Source organism: Equus asinus, chromosome 5 (assembly GCF_041296235.1).
Source record: "Equus asinus isolate D_3611 breed Donkey chromosome 5, EquAss-T2T_v2, whole genome shotgun sequence".
Classification (NCBI taxonomy): Eukaryota; Metazoa; Chordata; class Mammalia; order Perissodactyla; family Equidae; genus Equus; species Equus asinus.
The window spans coordinates 22285809-22307970 of record NC_091794.1 but is presented as its reverse complement, the minus strand read 5'-3'; the positions used below and the strand labels follow the sequence as shown (position 1 = coordinate 22307970).

Here is a 22162-nt window from a genome sequence, read left to right as displayed (position 1 = left end):
TCCTCTTTTTAAAGTGCATTATTTCTACTTTGTCTCAACAGATAACATTTGTACATTAATTTTCCATCTTTTCCCCACCCTTGTGGAGAGTAGGGATGAAGACTAATACAATCTACATTTTTATTTATTCAAATTCTTACCATCAGTCTTATTGCTGAAGTATTCCTAGACATCTCCTGATTAGATGAAACTCTCCTCTAGTAGATTCCTCAAGGAGGCTTATATAGTATAGAATTCCCCAAGTTCTTACATATTTAAAAATGTCTTTCTATAACCCTAATGTTTGGAGAATATCTTGGCTGGATACAAATCCTTGGTCCACACCTTCTTATATTGAGTTTTTTGAAAATGCTATTTGTACACTATTTCTGAGAATTCTGATGCGACTATGATTCTTTTGCTCTTCTAAATAGGTAGGCCCTGAATTTCATTTTCATATATTTTAAGTTTGATAATTTTAGTAGGCATATTAGTTAGCTATTTGTATGAAACAAATTACTTAAAAACTTAGTAGCTTAAAAGCAGCAGTAAATATATATTAACTCAAAGTTTCTATGAGTCATAAATTTGGGAACAACTTTGCTGGTGGTTCTGCTTTGAGTTCTCTCATGAGGTTGTAGTAAAGTTGTCAGCTGGGACTGTAGTCATCTCAAGGGTTGACTTGGTTCTGCTTTTAAGATGACTCACACATATGCTGGCAAGTTGGTGCTCAGTTCTCCACATGAGGTTCTCCATAGAGCTGCTTGATGTCCTCATGCTCTGATGGTTAGCTTCCCCCAGAGTGGGTGATCCAAGGAAGAGCAAAATGGAAGCTGCAATGTCTTTTACGACCCAGCCTCGGTTTTTTAGTTGTTTTGGGTGAGAGGCTAAATCAGTCCCTATTACTCCATCTTGGTTGAAAACAGAAGTCTCTTGACCATTATTTCTTCCATCATTTTTATGCCTCATCCTGTCTCTGTTCTTGTGGTGCTTCAATTACATATATATTTGACCTTTTAAGGTGTGGAATCTATTCTTTTACCCTGAAGAGCATTCATATTTTATCAGTCAGTTAGCTTGGTTGAATTCAAACTCTAAACTTTTGTCTTTCTGTAGTGCTCAGTAGCTCAAATCACTGTTCAGTTGTTTAGACTTTCAACTGCTTGGATTCTGCCCACACTTGCATGGTTTAGAGGTTAGCCAGGTATTTGGGCAGAATTTATATGAAGAATTTGGTGTTCTCCTTCTCTATATCTCTCATTTCTGGAATTTTTCCCTTCATTTCGTATCTCCTGTAGTTACTCTGAGTTCTATTTCAAATTCTGCCAATCAATAAATTCCAGGTTTTTATCCAAGTTTTTAGCTCCTCTTCATGGCACTGACTGGGGCGTGCCTTCAGGTGAAAAGTATAAAAATTCACCCATTGCCATTTCTTTCATCTAGTCTCAGCCCCCTTCCAGTTTCTGGTTCTGTTTGTCACTTTCCAGTCTCTTCAAATACCTTGTCCAGAGTTCGTATCATAAAGGATTTTTTTTCAATGAAAGTTTTATGACACTCACTTTTTTAAGGTTTTTGCTTAAAGAATCTGTGTTAGTGAGGCCTTCCCTAATTATGCTATTTAAAAATTGAAAAACCACTCATCTCTTCCTGGTGCTTCATTTTTGTACACAACTCTTATCCACAGTTGACACAGAATGCATTTTAACATTTGTTTGTTTTATAATTTCCCCAAGTAGATATATTTTCCTCTTGTTCAGTGCTATTTCTTCAGTTCCTAGAAGAGCTCAGATTGATGTTTACTAAATATTTGTTGTATGAATGAATGAATCAATGCATTAATTTATTTCTTTCCCTATCTTCTTGTATAGTGCCCGAAAGGCAGTGGATGAGGAAGAGGAAGCAGTTGAAGAACGTCGGAATATGCGAACTATTTGGGTGACTGGCAGAAAAGGTTTAACTGAAAGGGAAGCAGCAGTCCTTATAGTGGAAGAAGCCAAAATGATTCTTCAGCAGGACTTGGTTGAAATGGGAGTGCAATGGAATCCATATTCCCTTTTAAATTCTGATACACGCTCATTGACCAGCAGTGAGTCAGAAGTAAAGGAACACAAATTTGTACCCCAAGCTAAAAGTTCTTGTAAAAGATTAACATCAAAGAAAAAAAAGAACACAACATTTAGTGAGTCTTCCAGTAAGCAATTGGCAAATACAGTACAAGATTTAGATAAACGTATAGAGCCTACAAATTCCTTTTATTGTAAGTTTCAGGATGGGAATCAACATCAGGTACGTTCCATTTCCAGAGCAAGAAAACAGGCTTTTTTGAATATAAGTAAAGAGAAACTTGGAACCTCTCTGAATGAGGGAAAAACAAGCATTAAGAAAGTTGTTCAGGCTCTCTCATCTGAGAAAACAAAAAAAGAAGCTTTGAATTTCAGTTCAGAAAAGATGAGTACAACTTTTCGATCTTGGAAACATAGTAAGCATCTAAAACGATCCAGAGACAGTAATGCTATGAAAGACACTGGGTTCTACAGAATTGATTTACAAGAACAGAGTATGTCTAATCCTGTTCATTGTGAAGACTCATTAACCTTAGATGAGAATAATCTGGAATTTAGAAATCCAGGTCCATTTGCTAAAAATGTGTCTTTCTGTGCTGAGGGAAAATATAAGGCATTATTCCCATCACAAACAGAACAAGGTTGTTCAAGAAACAAAACAATAACTAATGATATTCTTGTGGAACATTTTATTACAGGATCCCAGAGTAAAAAAGTGACTTGTCAAGCCACTAGTGTGGTTAATGAAAACGAAAGAGGATTAGTTGTTGAGTCAGAAAAAATAAACAAAGTGCTGATACAAAATGATTCAAAAAACCAGAATGTTTCTATGAAACACCATGACACCCATCCAATTAACCAGTGCCTGGAAAAGCAGTCCGATGAACAGAAAAACACTTATGCCAAACAGAAAAAAACAGAGAAACAAATGCCCTGTGAGACAGTCCGTAGTTATGTGAATAGAGACTCAAATGTTATCATCAAATGTGAAAGTATGAAGTTTAACGCTGAGGAAAATAAGTCAAGTAATACTCAAGTATCAGGAGACAATATAAGCAGCACTGAGATACCCAGTGGAGTACATCTACCAGCTGGAACATTTGGTAAATCAGGAGACCAACATGAGGATTTTCTAAATACCTCTAGAATACAAGAAAAAACCCATGCTTATGCAGCAAACAAAACTAAAAATAATTATGTTTCTGACTTAGGTTTAGTTCTCTGTGACTTTGAAGATAGTTTCTACCTGGATACTCAGTCAGAGGAAATAATACAACAGATGGCAACTGAAAATGCCGAACAAGAAGGGGCAAAAGACACCAACCTGGCAAAAGGAGTGATGCAGAAGAGCTTAAACAAACAGAGCTCGATGATCTCTTATCAGAATGAGATTCACATTACTTCTCCTGCTGAACAGCATTCTCCAGGAGTGATAAATATAGATCATTTGGAACTTAAGACTGTAGATACTGTGAAACAAAGGACTGATTCACATGGGGTTGACATCCTGAATCCAGAAAGCCCAATTTTTCATTCTCCAGTACTAGTGAGGGAAAATGACCCTTGTTTTAAAGGGAATGAACTTTCTGTTACTGACTCCCAATTAAATAGTTTTCTTGAAGGTTATCATACACAAGAAGCTGTAAAACCAGTTACACCTCTGGTTCCTCAAAAGAGAACTCCCACTGGTATAGAAGTAGAATGTCTGCCAGATCCTGAAACAAGTTTGAATTTGAGTGATAGTTTACTCTTTGACAGTTTCAGTGAAGACTACCTAGTGAAAAAACAACCACCTGATGTACAAGTGAAAAGACCCCTTCCTTCTGAAATAATGTCAAACCATTTCAGTGATTCTCTGTGTCTACAACCAGGAGGCCCAATTGAAAAATCAAGTATGAACGAGATTCAAGAAAATCAGCAGCAGTTGACTTGTTCCAGTGATGAGTCTATTATATTTTCAGAAATGGATTCTGCTCAGATGGTTGAAGCTTTGGAAAATGTGGATGTATTTCCTGTCCAAGAGAAACATAATACTGCAGTATCTCTTAGAGCTTTAGAACTAGGTGATCCAGCAATTGTAGGTAATGATTATCCCCAAAGAGAAGTAACTGGAGGAGATAAAGATGAAGGGTCTCAAAAATCCAAATTAACTGGGATAAGGCAAAATAATTCATTTGTGTGGTCAGGGGCATCATTTGATTTAAGTCCAGGACTGCAAAAGATTTTAGATAAGGTGTCCAGTCCTCTAGAAAATGAAAAGCTAAAATCAACTGCTACAAACTTGTTTAATTTGAAAGGAAAAAATACGGAGTTAAATGACAAACAAGAAGTGATTTCAAATTTGGAGCCAAATCAGGTACAGGGAATTTTATTTTTCCCCAATGAAGTAAAAAGCAAGATGGAGGCACTGGAGAACAATGCCATTCATGATGAAACCTCATCTCTCTTTCCTTATGAAGAAAGCTGTATAGTAGATGATAATGGGCTCATTCCTCCTACACCTATTCCAACATCTGCTTCTAAGCTGACATTTCCAGGTATTCTTGGAACATCTTCTGTAAAACTTCAGAAAACTAGTAGTGTTTTACAACTTGGTGAAAGTTATTCATTTGACTTACCTTCAGATATTAAAAACCATGATTTAAGTCCAGAGAGTAGAAATGGTTTCAAAGATAACAGTCCTACTAGAGACACAGGTGTTTCACTGCGGTTATCACAGGATGGATCACAGTTAACTCCAGCTTCGTGCAATTCAGAAAGTTTAGCCATAATTGATGTAGCAAGTGACCAAACTCTCTTCGAAACGTTCATTAAGGAGTGGCAGTGCAAAAAGCGATTTTCCATCTCACTGGCTTGTGAAAAGATCAGTAATCTGACATCTTCTAAAAGTACTACTATTGGTTGTAGGTTTAAGCAAGGTAAGAATTTTTTTAATTAAAAAAATTTTTCACATTTGTATGTAAAATAGTGAACTGATAGGGAACTGAGACTTTTCACTATTGGATATTAAATGTAACAAATTTATTCAAAGTTTAATAAGTTTCTCCTATATGGGTTTATATGTAGAATAGCCTTATTGTTTGGCCCAAGAAGATTGATAATAGTTGCCCTCTGGTTAAAGAGATGGGTGACCCAGGGACACGTGCGTGGGAGAGCTGAGCACTGAGACCAAGAGCTCAAGCTAGGAGACTGAAAAAATGCAGACCAAGGCACTACTCATTCCTCTGGCTCTGATCTACTACGGTACTTGGGTCTGATCAGGCCTGTGTCTGCCTCCTTCTGAGGAGGCCAGAGATCCCATCTAAAGAGACTTCCTACAGCAGCTCCACGCTTTAGGTGGTCCAGTGGGAGTTGCAGACCAATATTGTCTCCTAGGACATTGACACAGTGGCTAAGCTTATTGCTGCTGGAGTCACCACAGTTGGTGTAGCTGGTTCAAAGGCCAGCACTGGAACAGTGTTTGATAGCTTGACCATTGGGTATGCCAGGATCCTGTCCCTCAAACAGGATCTCTTTCTTCTATGCCTGTTCTGTGCTTTGCCCTGTCTGACGCCGTGGAGCTCTTCAGTTTGATGGTTGCATTCTTCACCCTCTTCACGTTGTGAGGCTCTGTGGTTATCTAGGCATCCCTGCTGTTTCAACTCCAGGCGTTGCCTGGTGCTAGATTGTATTAAGCTTTACCATTAAACACAGTGTTTCTCTAAAAAGAAAAATTCATGTGTATATGTAATAACTATATATATTATTATATAATATGTAAGTATATAAATAGAATATAAATTTGTAAAAATTAAGGTATATGTTTTGAATATGGATCACTGTTTTTGTGTTATCTTAATGGTATAACATGATGGTTTTTATTAATCATCATTGCTCATGTATTATTTTCTATTAAACAGTAAGATCCTTATTCACTTATATAATCACAAAAGTACACAGGAAATAGGCACTATAATTTTCACGGTGTACATTAGCTACATTTGCCAATACTTAAGTAGAACTTGTCTCTCCACTGATAGTCATGAATTCTATACTGAAATGTTGATCCTAATGTCATGTCAGTGACAGTGAGGATTCTGTATCATGGGTAATAGCTACAGTCAGTTTGACAACCTGTTGTGGAAATCAGGGATTTGATCAGATTTCTTAATTCTCTATATGAATGAATTTGTTCACAAAGGTTTGAGTATTCATTTGATCTTAAATTCATGGAGCACGTATGTTAATGACAATTTTATGTACTTTCATTGTTGACTCGTATTTTCTGTTTTTCGTTCAACAAACAAAATTGAGCACATTTTCTGTGCTAGGGGTTAAAGGGATAAAAACATTCACTTAAATTTAACAAATATGAGCAAGTTATTATCCAGATATTAGGGATATAATTACAAATAAGGTAGATTGGTCCTTGACCTATATATTTGTAAAATTGGAGATGCATTATTTTAGAAAAAATATTGACTCCAATTACAAAATCATACCTAATTCTTCCCTAGGAAGTAAGACTGTTGATTTTTCTGGAGTTTCTTAGAGTTAAGAATTGCTGAGTTCACTACAAAATTGTTGTAGCGTGCAAGTGGTCTTTATTTCTGTGAGTTATAGAAATTCAAAATGCAGCTTTTAAAAAATTTAGTTAATACCCATTTTAGTTATAGATGTATTTTAAGAAATCTTTGGTAGATTCTTTTATAGTGACAGTTATCTTAATTGATAAGAATCCTAGAAAGATCTTACATACACCTAAAAATGATTATCCAAAGAATGCATATATTAGGGATCTGGAAATTTTTTCCCTATCAAATAGTTTTTTATTATTATCATTGTTTTAACATTCAGTTTAATGGCTTTATTTTTAGAGGTTTTTAATTATTTCTCTTTTGATTTACTTAGTTAGCTCACCTCAGGACCCCCCTATTAGAGAGGATGGATTTCCTGTTAAAGGTTGTGATGACGTCTTGGTGGTTGGACTGGCAGTATGCTGGGGTGGAAGAGATGCCTATTACTTCTCATTGCAGAAAGAACAAAAGCATTCTGGTAAGTAATGACTATCTGACCAAGTCATCATATAATTTTCATGTAACCTCTGTTAGGATAGTGACTTGTTTGTCGAGAATAATTTTCTATTTATGTAGAATTTATTTTTAGGATTAAAAAAATTTTTTTTTTGGATGGGGGCTAATGTGGCATCATTTCATATGTTAACTAGAATGAATGCTGAGACACTGCCATTACGCCCCTCTGCTTGTCCCATGGGACTACTAATACTTTCTTTTCTTTTTGGTGGTAGCCTATCCCTGGCCACCTTGAGGGTTTGCTTTTGAAGACTGGATCATAGCAGTTTCTTTTCAGACTTTTTTCCTCTTATTGACTGGGTCTGGAACTCATCTAGAGTGTGAGACTATCCACAGTAGTTGAATCAACTAGCCTTTGGAAGAGTTTTCGGAATTGAAAGGATATGATCTGGAAATACACTGTGATCTGATCATGGTTGTTGGATACTTAGCAGATTGATTAATTTTAGACAGGAGCAAAATGAATAAGGAAACGTTTTAAAGGGTACCATATAATGTCTGTTCCTGAATAAGTATGAAATATTTTCAGTTGTTTTGCAGGAACATATGTTAGGGTGCGTAGTTAGTTGAACTTCTTCTTTTTTTTTTTTAGTATGTAACATTATATGTTCATACTAAATATCCCCTTAAAATTCATTTTAAAATAACTTTTCTGTCTTTAATACCTCATTTTGAGAAATGTAAATTTAGTTTTAGAAATCTTGATATGTAGAATTTTCTGTTACCTAATTAAGTAGAGTATTATAAATCACCTAGCCCAAACATCATTTTTAGATTATGAGGCACATCATCTGCATGGATGACGTGACCTGGATAAGGTCATGCTGAGTTATTGGTTACACAGAACTAGACCCTTAGGCTTCTGAGTCTTTTTCAGTCTTTGCACTAAAGATTGCTGCTTCAAGTGAATGAATATAATTTTTGCCTTAAAACTTTTTTTTTTTTTTTAAAGAAATTAGTGCCAGTTTGGTCCCACCTTCTCTGGATCCAAGGCTGACTATGAAAGACAGAATGTGGCACCTTCGATCTTGCTTTCAAAAGGAATCTGATAAAGAACGTTCTGTTATTGTCTATGACTTCATCCAGAGTTATAAAATTCTTCTTCTGTCTTGTGGTATCTCCCTGGAACAAAGTTATGAAGATCCTAAGGTTTCATGTCTTATTTAATTTTTGCATACTTAAAAAATTATTTTTTAATGTTTAGAACTAATTCTTAAATGACTTGGTATTTGTTTAGCTCCAACAATGCAACTTAAGTTTTTTGGAGTAGTCACTGCTTTATCCAGTAATCTCATTCATCCAGAACAGAATATTATACACCAAATCTCTTTGTGCAGATAAAAACAGAGATGTCACAAATTCTAAACACTGAAGTTCGTATCTTTTCTCAGAGATTTAAAAATTTTATTTTTGTCATAAGTTCCAAGTTTTCTGTCTTACAGTAAATTAGAAATGAGAATTGTTAGATTTAGATATTTGATAGCAGGATGTTTCAAATATCCACGAGGATAGAGGCAGGAAATAGAAGTGTGTAGATATAAGAATAGTTAGGGGCCATTTAGCATGAGAACAAATCACCTTTCTAGCCCCTGAGAACTTTCCTATACAATGGTAAAGTGTGATACACTCTTCATAATGATGACTCTAAGTATTAAGGAAAAGATAACTTACGTTATTGTAGTATACATTAATAGTATAATGCGTTTTCAGAAGACATTTATTTATAATACTTTAGTCCTCAAAGGGAGCCATTTTTCCCCCTATTGACACTGGATACATGAGGCATGTGAAATATTAATTTTGAGTTGAACTGTAATACTACTTGGTTATTATTATCAATATAATTATTAATAATAGGATAATTTTTAGGTTCTTAGTTTCTTTTTTCTTTTCTTTTTTTTTGTGAGAAAGATTGGCCTGAGCTAACATCTGTGCCAATCTTCCTCTGTTTTATGTGGGATGCCGCCCAGTGCTAGGTCCACACCCAGGATCCGAACCTGTGAACTCCAGGGGCTTGAAGTGGAGTGTGCGAGCTTAACCACTACACCACCAGCCTGGCCCCAGTCTCTTAGTTTCTTTAGCTTTTTTGGCAAAGATTTTCAAAGATAGTGTCAGATAAACTAAAGATATTATCCTTTTCTACACTTCAAGCCAGGCTTGGTTTACATGTGATAAATTCCATGTAGTTTCTAAACTGACTTTTACTGGGTATAAAAGGTTGTCACTTAATTTTGATGCTCCAGAGTCCAAAATGAGAATATGGATAATATGAGCTTCTCAATAAAACTACCATAGCATCTCAGATTTATATAGCACCTTTTACATAAACTACTTGAAATATTCCATAATTGACTTTGTTAATCACAACACTTTTGATGTAAGAAGATGAACGATTAATTTACAAAATCTCACTTTTATAAGAAACATTTGCTAACTTTTACATCAGACTGTCTTTTACAATACCGCCTAGAAGGGTTCTGATCACCAATTTCTTTTCTTTTTTTTTTTTTTTAAAAGATTTTCTTTTTTCCTTTTTTCTCCCCAGAGCCCCCCAGTACATAATTGTATATTCTTTGTTGCGAGTCCTTCTAGCTGTGGCATGTGGGATGCTGCCTCAGCGTGGTTTGATGAGTGGTGCCATGTCTGCACCCAGGATTCGTACCAGCGAAACACTGGGCCGCCTGCAGTGCAGCGTGCGAACTTAACCACTCGGCCACGGGGCCAGCCCCGAGATCACCAATTTCTAATGTTGGTAGAGGAGGCTTTTCCCCACACCCCCAGCAATTCCCCAGGTACCAGACTGGGTGTCCTACAATTCAACTCAATTCTGACACTGTCCACCTGGAGATAGTGTCAGATCCCACAGGTTAACAGTTCCGTCCTAGAAGACTTCTCCTGAGACACCAGTTGCAAGCCCAGGCTATTACCTGTACTTCTGACCAACCAGCTATAAATCAGAGGTTCCATGACCCCGTCCTTGGGCTCAGTTAATTTGCTAGAGTGGTTCACAGAACTCAGGAAACCAGTATACTCACTAGATTGCCGGTTTATTACAAAGGATATTGAAGGATATGAATCAACAGCCAGATGAAGAGATAAATAGGGCAAGATATGTGGGAAGGGGCATGAAGCTTCTGTGCCCTCTCTGAGCATGCTATTCTCCCCACATCTCCACATGTTCACTAACCCGGGAAGCTCTCTGATCCCTGTCCTTTTGGGTTTTTATGGAGGCTTCATTACATAGGCATGATTGATATTAAATCATTGGCCATTGGTGATCAATTCAACTTCCAGCCCCTCCCCCATCCCAGGAGTTCAAGGGGTGGGACTGAAAGTTCCAACTCTCCAGACACAGGGTTGTTCCACACTGCACCCCCCCCACCATCCTTCTGTTACCTACGACCATTTCAAAAGTCATCTCATTAACATAACAAAAGACACTTTTAACTCTCACCCGTTAGGAAATTCCAAGGGTTTTAGAAGTTCTGTGCTAGACAAGGGGATGAAGACCAAATGTATATTTCTTATTATAATTCATAATATCAGTCCATCCCCAGTCTTCAGACATGGTTGTCGTAATACGATTGTTATAGCAAAACAATTATGAAAGTCAAAGGATGCTGGCACAATAGTAGAATCTCATTCAGTCACTAATAACTGTCCAGGCCACCATTATTAATGTATGACAGTGTCTCCCAGGTTGCAGGCTTCTGTTTGATTTTGTCAGGTTCCAAAAGCAGGAGTGGTGTCAGTAATACATGGCTTCACTCTTTTGAGCATCTGGCATAATCAAGCTATAATACAATATCATATTTTGCTTTGAGTCTCTTTCGAAGTGTTAATGTAATATTGGATATCCCTCATTACGTAACTCATCTATTCATTCCTTCACCTATAGCTATTTTTCCTTCTCTCCATGGAAGGGATATTAGGTTCGGCTACTGTGCTGGTCTAAATTGCAGGCAACAGTGCTAGTCTATCAAGTGCCTCTCCCTCAGTCTACTCCCATTCAGGTAAGATAAGGTTACATAGGTGCAGAGTTAGTGGGCTATCTGACCACCAGGCAATAGATGCATTCAGTGTTAGCCCCAATTTTGCCATATGAGGTGAAGGCACATCCTGCCTCATCAGGCCCTTAGGAATTGTAACATAAAGGTTAAAAACACAGTTACAGTTTCTTGCTTAGGAACCATCCCTGCTTCTAGCCCTTATAAGTTATAACTCTGGTCCTCGCATCAGGTAGGGAAAAAGAAAAGTTGAGGTGATGTGGGGAAGAAAGTATACCAGCACCTTCTCCACCCCTTCTTCCCGAGATCCACCAGAAAAACAGAGAAATCTATCTGGTGGAATACTTCTTTAGCTCCACTCATGTTCATGTTGAGTGTGCGCACATACTTGTGAAGGCGTGTAAGCCAGCCCTTCATGCCTTTATCTCCCCTCATTTTAGACAACCAATGTTTTAATTGCCCATTCCAATTCTCTAACAAACTACTACTCTGAGAATGATATCTGTCTGCCCATTGTTGGACATTATGGGCTGTAAAGTGTGTTCTGTGGTCTGAAGAAATGACGGTCAGCTGTCCAAACTGGTGCAATAACTTCTATTCCAGTTCTTTTATATCACTCTGAGCATTTGCTTCTAACACGGGGTAAGCAAAGCACCGTCCAGAGTGAGCATCTAGTCCGCCAGGACCCATTTGTAGCTCCATTTGTAGCCATCCCAGGGCTACTAGCACCATTCTCACTTGCCAGCTATGTTTCAGGGCCTTCTCACCAGGAAATCTGCCACATAGCCGTCAGCAGTCTCTGTCTCTCTTATCGCAGGCAGAACAGGTCTTACTGGCATTCTGTGTCTCAGAGGATACAAGAGGAATATGTCTAGATTGCCCATCTTTGCATTCCTGCAGGGCCCCCATGTCCACTCATTTCATGGACCCAGGTGGCCATCTCAAGGGAGCACATGGGGATATCTGCTTGTCGATTCCAGTCACCTTCCAAACCTAGAAGGGCGTTTTTGTGATGGGCATTGACATGCCCTATGTTAATGCACCCCCTCAAATTTCCATAGGACCCTGCCACTTAAGGGCATCCTTTCTGTAAGCCAGGTTTCCATTGCCTTTCTTACTAACCACATGACAGGCAATGTGCTCTCACCCATGAGTCAGTAAAAACCCAAACATAGGGCCTTTTCCCAGCTGTTCAATTCTTTCATCACTGCTAGAAAAATAGTATGCAATTCATCTGTTGGGTGATCTGTTTTTACCTTCTTTGATCAGAGTGGTAGCCTTCCAAACAGGATGTTGTCTGATCGCCTTGGAACTGTCATCCACAAACCAGGCAGCTCTTTGTGGGTCAGTTGAGAACTGTTTATAGGGTACTGTCCAAGTGACAATAGAATCCAGCAGCAACTCACACAATGCCAGAGTCAGATCTAGGGGAAAAGAGGTTCCCTGTTCATGAGTATCTCCTCTTTGCATTCCAGACAGTAAGATCCTGTATAAATCATTTCCATTTTATTAGGGAACTGTTTGGTCCACTGCCATCTCCATTAGAGCATTTCTTGGACATCACCCAAGACTTTGTGGGTATTTCAGGTTTCAAGATCATGTTATGTCTTTCAGTCATAGGAGTAGCTTCAGTTAATAATGTCAGATAACAAGGTAGTAAATGCCCCTCAAGTGGAAATTCTCTTGTTTAAAGTCCCAGTAGTTGTCAGTGGGAGGCACTCAGGCTCTTGCCATAAGCCCCAGTATATGCTCCATATAGAGTTATTGCGCAGAGAATTTGTCCCTACCAGCACTCCAGCTTCTATTCTACACTGTATGGGCTTGGGTAATCTTACTCACTCCCATTTATCATGTCCAATTAACATTGCTTGAAGGGCAATTTACATGCCTTCTGTTTTACAATACTAGGAAGGGGAAATGTTTCCCAGTCAGACAGACATAATGTCCATTTCCAAAATACAATCAAGACTCAACCACTTCACATAAAGCTGTTCAAGCGTACCATTTCTACAGACTTTTACCTCAACCCTTACATTCCTAACTGAAGCCTCCGTTAGGACTTCATCAAGAGGTTTTGGTTTTACAAAACCTGATGGGAGAAGTGTTCCCCGGCCAGACATAATACTCATTCCCATAAAAGATTCAGGTAAAGGAGACGCAACTTCTTTATATACTACCTGCTTAAATGTTCCAACTTACACAATCCTATCAACCATTATATTTTTACATTCTCTTGATTGAATTGTAGGCTGAGTGAGGGCCTCACCAGTGGGTTTTGGTACCACAGTCCTTGAGACTCCCTTATCAGAGAGTCCTGCAAAATTCTCTTCCCCACCCCCTGAGCATTTTACCCATTCTTGTGCAAAGGGGTTTGGGGTCTCCAGTGAGGGGTTGAAGGAGGGATACTGGCCTTTTTATCTATCTTTAACTTGATTAATCTGCCTAACCACTGCCCCAAGTGATTGTTGGTCAGGTTTATCGTAATATTTGCCTTCATCCTTTTTAAATTTCTTCAAATTGGGATAAATACAGCAGACTTATTTGGGGCCCTTTAATGCTGGGGGACCAGCAGGGCGTCGCCTTGGCCTGCCTAACCTGTGGTAGTGTTGTATTAAACCTTTGTTCTAACCCCATCAATGCCTGTTTTATTTCCCATTTCTGAATAACCATCTAGAGATTTCTGCCTTGCTGGGATGAGTCCTATGACTATCCCCTTCTTGTTTCCTCTTTCTTTCACTCCTATCAATATTTGCTTTATTCACCTTATTTCTTAATAACATTTAAAAAATTTCCACCTTGTTGGGAAGTCTCTTGACTCTCCCTCTGCCTCTTCCCATTCTCTTGTTAATTAACCTTAAGTGTTTATTAGCATCTATAAGACCTATGGGGGGAAGCTGAGACAACAGATTTGATAAGGCTTCCCAAACTGTCCTAGATTTTGCAACAATAAGGTTTTATGGTATGCCCATGTGAAAGGGGCCCCCTAACCACAGCATTTGCCATGACCTGGCTAGTGGGCATATTCAGCAGTTAATATGCTGGTCATCATAAAGTCAGTCCCACATGGCTTGCATATGAAGCATATCAGCTACTTTATCTGGGGTGTTCCATGTGGCATGTATAGGGGGAGACAGACAGTCCCCCTTCTCAGGGTACAGACCTCACAGTAGCTTTTATCCCATGCACCAGGCTGGCAGTTCCTTGGGGAATAACCTCCTGTGTGTCTGGATCACATATAATCATCTGTGATTGTTCCATAGTAAGCTGCGGGTCCTGCATCAACCCAACCATGCTCTTCCAATCTGCAGCATTCAAAGCAGAGACACTTCTAAATTCTTCTCATAGTCCACTTTAGTGAAGGTTCCTCAGGAAGCTGATGATAGACATCCACAAAATGAAACAGCTCCTTCACACTATCCCCCCGGTTTCAATAGTTTCTTGGTTTTGCCCTCCCCTTACATTGATTACCTTCTTGTGACCAGAGGTCTTAGAGGTACTCCCTGTTGCCTCTGCGTAACTTTTCCCTTTCTAGGCAGCATTGAGGCTTGTGGCTAAGGCTTAGCCTGACCCAAATCTGAGCTTGGTTTAGCATCAAGGTCTGACCCAGCACTTTATTTTACTTTCGATTTAGCCATTACACATAATAATAACCAAGAGATTTCATGTTTAGCGTGGTTATTATTTTGTATTTCCTTATATATCCAATGAACCAACTCCTTGGGAGTCAGATCTGCTACCATTTCTAAATTCCATTGGTAGCTTTTACTTTCAGTAACTGATTGCAATGCAGCTGCACTTTCATACCATGGGTGACTAGGTAGCCATCCAGGGATCAAAGGATTATCATCCCCGCCCTTTTATCCTTTCTATTCGAAAACTGCTGTGTCTGTAAGCCAGAGCCCTTCTAGCCAATCCCGTTTCTCTGACGCCAACTAAAATGGCTCTGAGACAAATTTCAACATATGTTTGGGAAGTTTTCCCCCGACACCACCACCCGAGCTAGGGACACCAGCTGGATGTCCTACAATTCAACTCAATTCTGATACTGTCTACCTAGCGATAGCATCAGATCTCACAGGTTAAGGGCTCAGTCCCATAAGACTGTCCTCTACTTCAAGGCCAATCACTAGCCCAAGTACTTCTGACCAACGAGCAATAGACTGGAGGTCCAAGCACTCCCTCCTTGGGCTTCAGAAACCAGTTGCAAGTCCAGGTTGTTACCTGTACTTCAGAGCGACTGGCTGTAAATCAGATGTTCCCATGAGCTCCTCCCCCTTTGGATTTGATTAATTAGCTAGAACGACTCATAGAACTCAGGGAAACATTTGCTTACCTTTACCAATTTGTTATAAAAGGATATGATAAAGGATACAGATGGACATCCAGATGGAAGAGATGCAGAGGGCAAGGTATGTGAGAAGGGGAGCAGAGCTTCCATGCCCTGTCCAGACATGCTGCTCTCTCAGCACCTCTGTGTTCACCAACCTGGGAAACTCTCCGAACACTGACCTGTTGGGTCTTTATGGAGGCTTCATTACATAGCCGTGATTAATTAGATCATTCCCCGTTGGTGATCAGTTCAACCTCCAGCCCCTTCCCCACTTCCCAGAGGTTGAGGGGTGGGACTGAAAGTTCCAATCCTCCAATCACAGGGTTGATTCTGTGGTCAACCAGCCCTCATTCTTAGGCGACCTAGGAGCATTCCAAAAACCACCTCATTAACATAACGAAAGATGCCTTTCCTCTCGCCACTTTGGAAATTTCAAGAGTTTTAAAAGCTGTGCTAGAAATGGGGACGGAGACCAAATTTGTATTTCTCATTACAATTCATAATATCACCCCCTCCAAAACTACATTCTTAACCTACAAAGGAAGTAACCGAGTCATGTAGTAATTGTTGGAATTATGAACAGGGTTTAGATTTCCTGATTCTAAATCCAGTTTTGATTTCCTAGATTTAGTATTAGAAATGACAGGTCTTCTAATCTCATAGGGAAGCTAAAAATAGCAATTAAATGACCAGTTGGATGGTCCTGATGACAGACCCTCATTCTGCGGGGAAAGCCTAGAGGCTTTCTGAAACTCTGGATATGAATTTTTAATGGTAAAACATTTATGCCTCACTTCTGATGTTGAAAGAATTAAATAAACCTAAAAGCACATAGGCCCATGGGGCTAGCCAGGTGGTGTAGTGGTTAAGTTCACACACTCTGCTCTGGCGGCCTAGGGTTCGCAGCTTTGGATCCTGGGCACGGACCTACACGCTGCTCATCAGGCCATGCTGTGGCGGCATCCTACATACAAAATAGAGGAAGATTGCCACAGTGGTTAGCTCAGGGCCAATCTTCCTCACCGGAAGAAAAAAAAATGTATATAGGCCCATCTTTATTATAGTAGCTTAGCCAAAATCAGCCTCAGTGGAGAAGAGTCTATTTGCATTTCAGAAACAGGATTTCAGTTAGCTGAGAGGTTTCACTTGGTTTTCAAGCCTACTTCAGAACTAGATTGGCAGGAGCATTGCAGTAATGGAAAAATTTTAAGTTTTCCTTGTTTGAAGGCTGCTGCTCTTATTGGTACCAAAAATGAGTCCTGGTGTAATTATCCTTTTCTTCTTTCCTGGGAAGACCACTGAATAAGTATTAAGTGAAAATAAGATTAGAAATGAGCTTTCTTTTTTCAGCTTTTAATTTAAGGGTAAAGAAATGTCTGAAAAATCAATAAAACATTCCAATCACTATCCCATTCAGGTAGCATGCTGGTTACTAGATCCAGATTCTAAGGAGCCGACTCTTCACAGCATAGTTACCAGTTTTCTTCCCCATGAGCTTCCACTCCTGGAAGGGATAGAGACTGGCCAAGGAATTCAAAACCTGGGGCTGAATGTCGACACTGAGCATTCTGGGCGATACAGAGCATCTGTAGAGTCCATTGTCATCTTCAACTCTATGAATCAACTCAATTCTTTGTTGAAGAAGGAAAACCTTCAAGGTAAGAACGAACTTCCTGGCATTTTTAGGCTGTTACAGACTGGTGATAGTCATATATTTAGTCACTCTTTATCACAGGTGAGTAAATTACACTTTTTTTGCAAACCCCATCTTTGGATTGTCTAGTCCAGGGTTCAACAGACTTTTCTATAAAAGGCCAGATTGTAAATATTTTTTTTATTAAGATTATGATAGTTAACAACATTGTGAAATTACAGTTGTACATTATTGTTAGTCATGTTGTAGGTACACCACTTCACCCTTTGCGCCCTCCACCCATCCCCCCTTTCCCTTGGTAACCACAGATAAGTTCTCTTTGTCTATATGTTAACTACCACCTATGAGTGGAGTCATACAGAGTTCATCTTTCTCTGTCTGGTTTATTTCACTCAACATAATACCCTCAAGGTCCATCCATGTTGTTGTGAATGGGACGACTTTGTCCTTTTTTATGGCTGAGTAGTATTCCATTGTGTATATATACACCATATCTTCTTTATCCAATTGTCAGTTGCTGGGCACTTAGGTTGGTTCCACGTCTTGACTATTGTGAATAATGCTGCGATGAACATAGGGGTGCATGGGACTTTTGGAATTGCTGATTTCAGGTTCTTAGGATAGATACCCAGTAGTGGGATGGCTGGGTCATAGGGTATTTCTATTTTTAACTTTTTGAGAAATCTCCATACTATTTTCCATAGTGGCTGCACCAGTTTGCATTCCCACCAACAGTGTATGAGGGTTCCTTTTTCTCCACGGCCTCTCCAACATTTGTCACTCTTGGTTTTGGATATTTTTGCCATTCTAACAGGTGTAAGGTGATATCTTAGTGTAGTTTTGATTTGCATTTCCCTGATGATTAGTGATGATGAGCATCTTTTCATGTGTCTATTGGCCATCCATATATCTTCTTTGGAGAAATGTCTGTTCATGTCCCCTGCCCATTTTTTGATGAGGTTGTTTGATTTTTTGTTGTTGAGCTTTGTGAGTTCTTTATATATTATGGAGATTAACCCTTTGTCAGATAAATAACTTGTAAATATTTTTTCCCAATTGGTGGGCTGTTTTTTTGGTTTCAATCCTGTTTTCCCTTGCCTTGAAGAAGCTCTTTAGTCTGATGAAGTCCCATTTGTTTATTCTTTCTATTGTTTCCCTCGTCTGAGGGGTTGTGGAGTCCGAAAACATTCTTTTGAAACTGATGTCAAAGAGTGTACTGCCTATATTCTCTTCTAGAAGACTTATTGTTTCAGGCCTAATCTTTAGGTCTTTGATTCATTTTGAGTTTATTTTTGTAAATGGCGAAAACGAATGATCTATTTTCATTCTTTTACATGTGGCTGTCCAGTTTTCTCAGCACCATTTGTTGAAGAGACTTTCTTTTCTCCAGATTGTAAATATTTTTAGCTTTGTGGCCTAGATGGTCTCAATCACAAATATTCGACTTTACCACTAGTAGCAGAAAAGCAGCCAGACAATATGAAAATGAGTGTTCAATAAAACTTTGTTTATGAAAACAGGCATCTGGCCCTTATTTGGCTTTAGTTTGCCGATGTCAGGCTCTACTGTAAAGAAGAGAATTAGTGGCGTTTTATTCATTTATTGCTAATTTTATATTTGAGCTTTTTCAAATGACTTTTAGTCACACTTAGAACATATCTTTCATGGATTTAAAAAAGTGAACTGCTTTTTTTTAGAACTATTAAGAGTTATTTTTTTCAGCAAAGGATATTCTTGTGAATCTTTTTTTCCCTCATGACAAATAGTATGGATTTATTGTGCAGGCTGCTGGCCCAGATTGAGTGTCTTGACTTCAGAGAGCATAACATATGCTTATGGTAGAAATGAAGTAGAACAAAGTTGTCTTCATTGTGAGAAGATTTAAAACATGAATTTATTGCCTGATTAATAAATACTAGAGACTGTATGCTGATGAATTCGCACAGACCAGGGTTTGATTCTGCACTGTATCATTTATTAATGAGGGGCCTTGGGCAAGCTACTGAAACTAGAGTTCTTATAATGTTGTTATAGGTATTAAATGAGAGAGACCTTAGTGCAGTGTTTGCCACAGAGTAGGTGCTTGTTATTGTGTTTAGTTGATTATTATTGTTACTTTTACTGCTAGCACAAGCCCTCTGTGCTGATAGTAATGTTCTCCTCAATGTCACTGGGATAGAATATTATAGACAAAGACGAGACTGACTTGTTTGTTCATTGGAGACTTGCTTAAGTGCTGTTAATTAGCAGCTGTTGAACAGGCACTGAAGTATCTCAAACTCAGCTTTTCTCTAAGCCAGTGGAGTGGGAGTATGGGGCACACATGCCACAGGCCTGCTTCTCCATTTATGGACCATAAATGACTGAGCTGAATGGACGAAGCTGAATGAACACGGCTCTCTTTGCCTCGGTCTGCCTGCCCCTAGGGTAGGTCTCCTGGGTAGTCAGTGTAGTTCCTAGACACCCACATTTGATGATGGTGCTGTGGATTAGTCTGTAACTTTTTATAGACATTTCTTGCTCATTATCAGAATTAGAAGCTTTCCGTTTCTTTGGAAGAGGACTGTTCTACTACTTAAAGACAGTTTTTCATCTATGAAAAAAGGAGACTATGGTTTTCCTTTACAAAAAAGTACAAGAAATCCTCTAGATTTGTTTTTTAACTTTCACAATTTCAGTGTGTCTTGAAAGGTCCTTTTTTCTGCAAATTTTCAGAAGTGGGTGAGTAGGAGGTGTTGAATGCACTCTTGTATGGTGTTAAGTCCCTTTCTTATTGAAAGCACAGAATTGAAGCACATTCTTTTGGAGAAAATGTGGAAGGCTGTCAAATTTTGTTTAGAAATCATTGTTTCAAGATGTGCTTATTTATTTTAATAGACCTCCAGAATCTTCACCTTTTTCTTTTCTCATCTTCTTGCCTATTGGGTGGGTATGCTCTGGCAGCTGACTTTCTCCCAGTAGAAGGCTGATTTTTGTTTGGATGAGTAAATATTAACAACAGAATGTATTTGCTCAATGTGACCCAGGACAAAGTATGCTGTTCTCTTCATGTGGATCAATCAGGTCCTTTCTGGTGTGGTTTAAACATGTATGAGGTGATTTTGTAGGTATGGAGTGAGTTGGTTTCTCTCTTTTTAAAGGACTTCAGCTGTACAGATTTGTATTAGTCATAATCTTTCTTTCATGTACACTATCATCATTGGTCCATGTATGGTCCTATTTATTTATTTTAGTAATATAATCAATAACTAACTCACATTATTAATAACTTCACATTTGTGTCTATTTATGTGCTCCTCCTTTCTTACATATCCCAAGTTTTATGTCTATTATTCTCTTATTTTTTAATTCAAATTTTATATTTTAATTAAAAAAATTTTAGCATATATATAAGTTCAAAAATTATATTATTTAGTTTTTCTTGTTTTTGAACTTTATAAAACCTCTGTCATACTGGGACTTGCTTTTCTCATTCAACATCATGTTAATAAGATTCGTACATATTATTGCAAGTACCTATAGTTTGTTCATTTTCACTGTTGTGTAATATGTCACTGTGTAAGTATGCCAGAATTTATTTGTGCATTTCCTATTGATAAATGTTTGTGTTGTTTCTAGTTTTGTTTTTTGTTTTGCTATAACAAGTAGTTCTGTATACGTGTTCTTACTCATATACATGTCTCCTGGTACATGTGGCAAGAATTTCTTTTGGGTATGGAATTGCTCTTTCATGTTAATGGGAATTTTTAACTTTATAAGATTGTGTTAAATTGTTTTCCAGAATGATTGTATAAGTTCACTCTCTAAACAGCAATGTGAAAGAAATCTTGCTGATTCATATTGTTTCCACTTTGCCAATTCATTGGTTGTAAAATGACTATAATTTTCCTTTCTTGTCCTTTGTTTTTGGTAACAGAGTTATTCTAGCTTCATGGAATGAGTTGATGAATACAATCTCTTTTTATTTTGGAGGAGTTTATATATCATAGAAATAATGTTTTCCTTGAAATTTTGGTAGAATTTGCCTGTAAACGGTTTTTTTGTGGAAATATTTTTAACTACTACTTCAATTTCTTTAATAGCTATAAGATTATTCAATTATGTCTTTTTAATTATGTTTTGGTAAGCTATAATTTTTTAAGAATGTATCTCTTTCATCTAAATTTTCCAATTTATTGTGATAAAGCTATTGCTGAATTTTTTACATCTCTGGTTTATCTGTTATGTCTTCTCTTTCTTTCATAATATTATTTATTGTTCTATCTCACTAGAAGTTTATCCAATTTTTCAGTCTTTTCAAAGAACCAACTTTTGCCTTTGATCTTTCCTGTCGTTTCTATTTTCTATTTCCTTGATTTCTGTCAGCATATTATCTCTTTTCTTCTAGTTCTCCTGACTTTATTTTGCAGTCCTTTTCCTAAGTTTGATACTACACTCATTACTTTGTCAAATCATTTTTTTCTTTTCCAATGTAGGTATTTAAGGCTGTAAATTTCCCTCAAAGCTCTACTTTCATTGTATCTCATAGGTTTAACATGTAATGTTTTCATCATTTTGTCCTAAATATTTAAAAATTTCTGTTATGATTCTTTTTGACTCATAAACTATTTAGAAGATTTGTTTTTAATTCCCAAATATTTAGAAACTTTTTATTTTGTACTTTTATTATTACCTTCAAACTTAGTTGTATTGTGGTTAGAGAACATGGCTGTATAATACCCATTCTTTGAAATTTCTTGAGTTGCTTTGTGCCTTAAAACCTGAACTATTGTGTAAATGTTCTATGCGTATGTAAGAGAATGTGTATTCTAATTCTGGATGCAGAATTTAATATCTATGTCAAGGTTGTTGTTTAAATCTTCTATATCTAATTTTCCCTGTAGTTCAGTCAATTTTAACTGTATATTTTGAGTCCATTTTATTAGACGCATACATGTTTCAAATTGATTTATTGTCCTGGTGAATTAAACCTTCTGTCATTATGTTGTGACCAGCTCTACTACTAATATGATTTTTATTCTTAGTCTATTTTCTGGAATGAATATGGCAGCAGTAAC

At 37.9% G+C, this 22162-nt stretch overlaps 1 protein-coding gene and 1 pseudogene across 8 annotated transcripts in view; both read left to right on the top strand.

The window, feature by feature from the left end:
- Positions 1 to 22162, top strand: part of POLQ (DNA polymerase theta) — a 98767-nt gene that overhangs the window by 39732 nt on the left and 36873 nt on the right. For all 8 annotated transcript variants that reach the window (XR_011503174.1, XR_011503173.1, XR_011503172.1 and 5 more), the window contains 4 exons: positions 1848 to 4960; positions 6933 to 7076; positions 8067 to 8263; positions 16869 to 17109. Coding sequence is in view for 5 of the 8 variants with exons in the window: in XM_070508940.1 (XP_070365041.1) it covers positions 1848 to 4960; positions 6933 to 7076; positions 8067 to 8263; positions 16869 to 17109 (3695 nt within the window). In the remaining 3 variants the exon portion in view is untranslated. The remainder of the gene's footprint in view (positions 1 to 1847; positions 4961 to 6932; positions 7077 to 8066; positions 8264 to 16868; positions 17110 to 22162) is intronic.
- LOC139045231 (ATP synthase F(0) complex subunit C1, mitochondrial pseudogene) lies at positions 5107 to 5751 on the top strand (annotated as a pseudogene).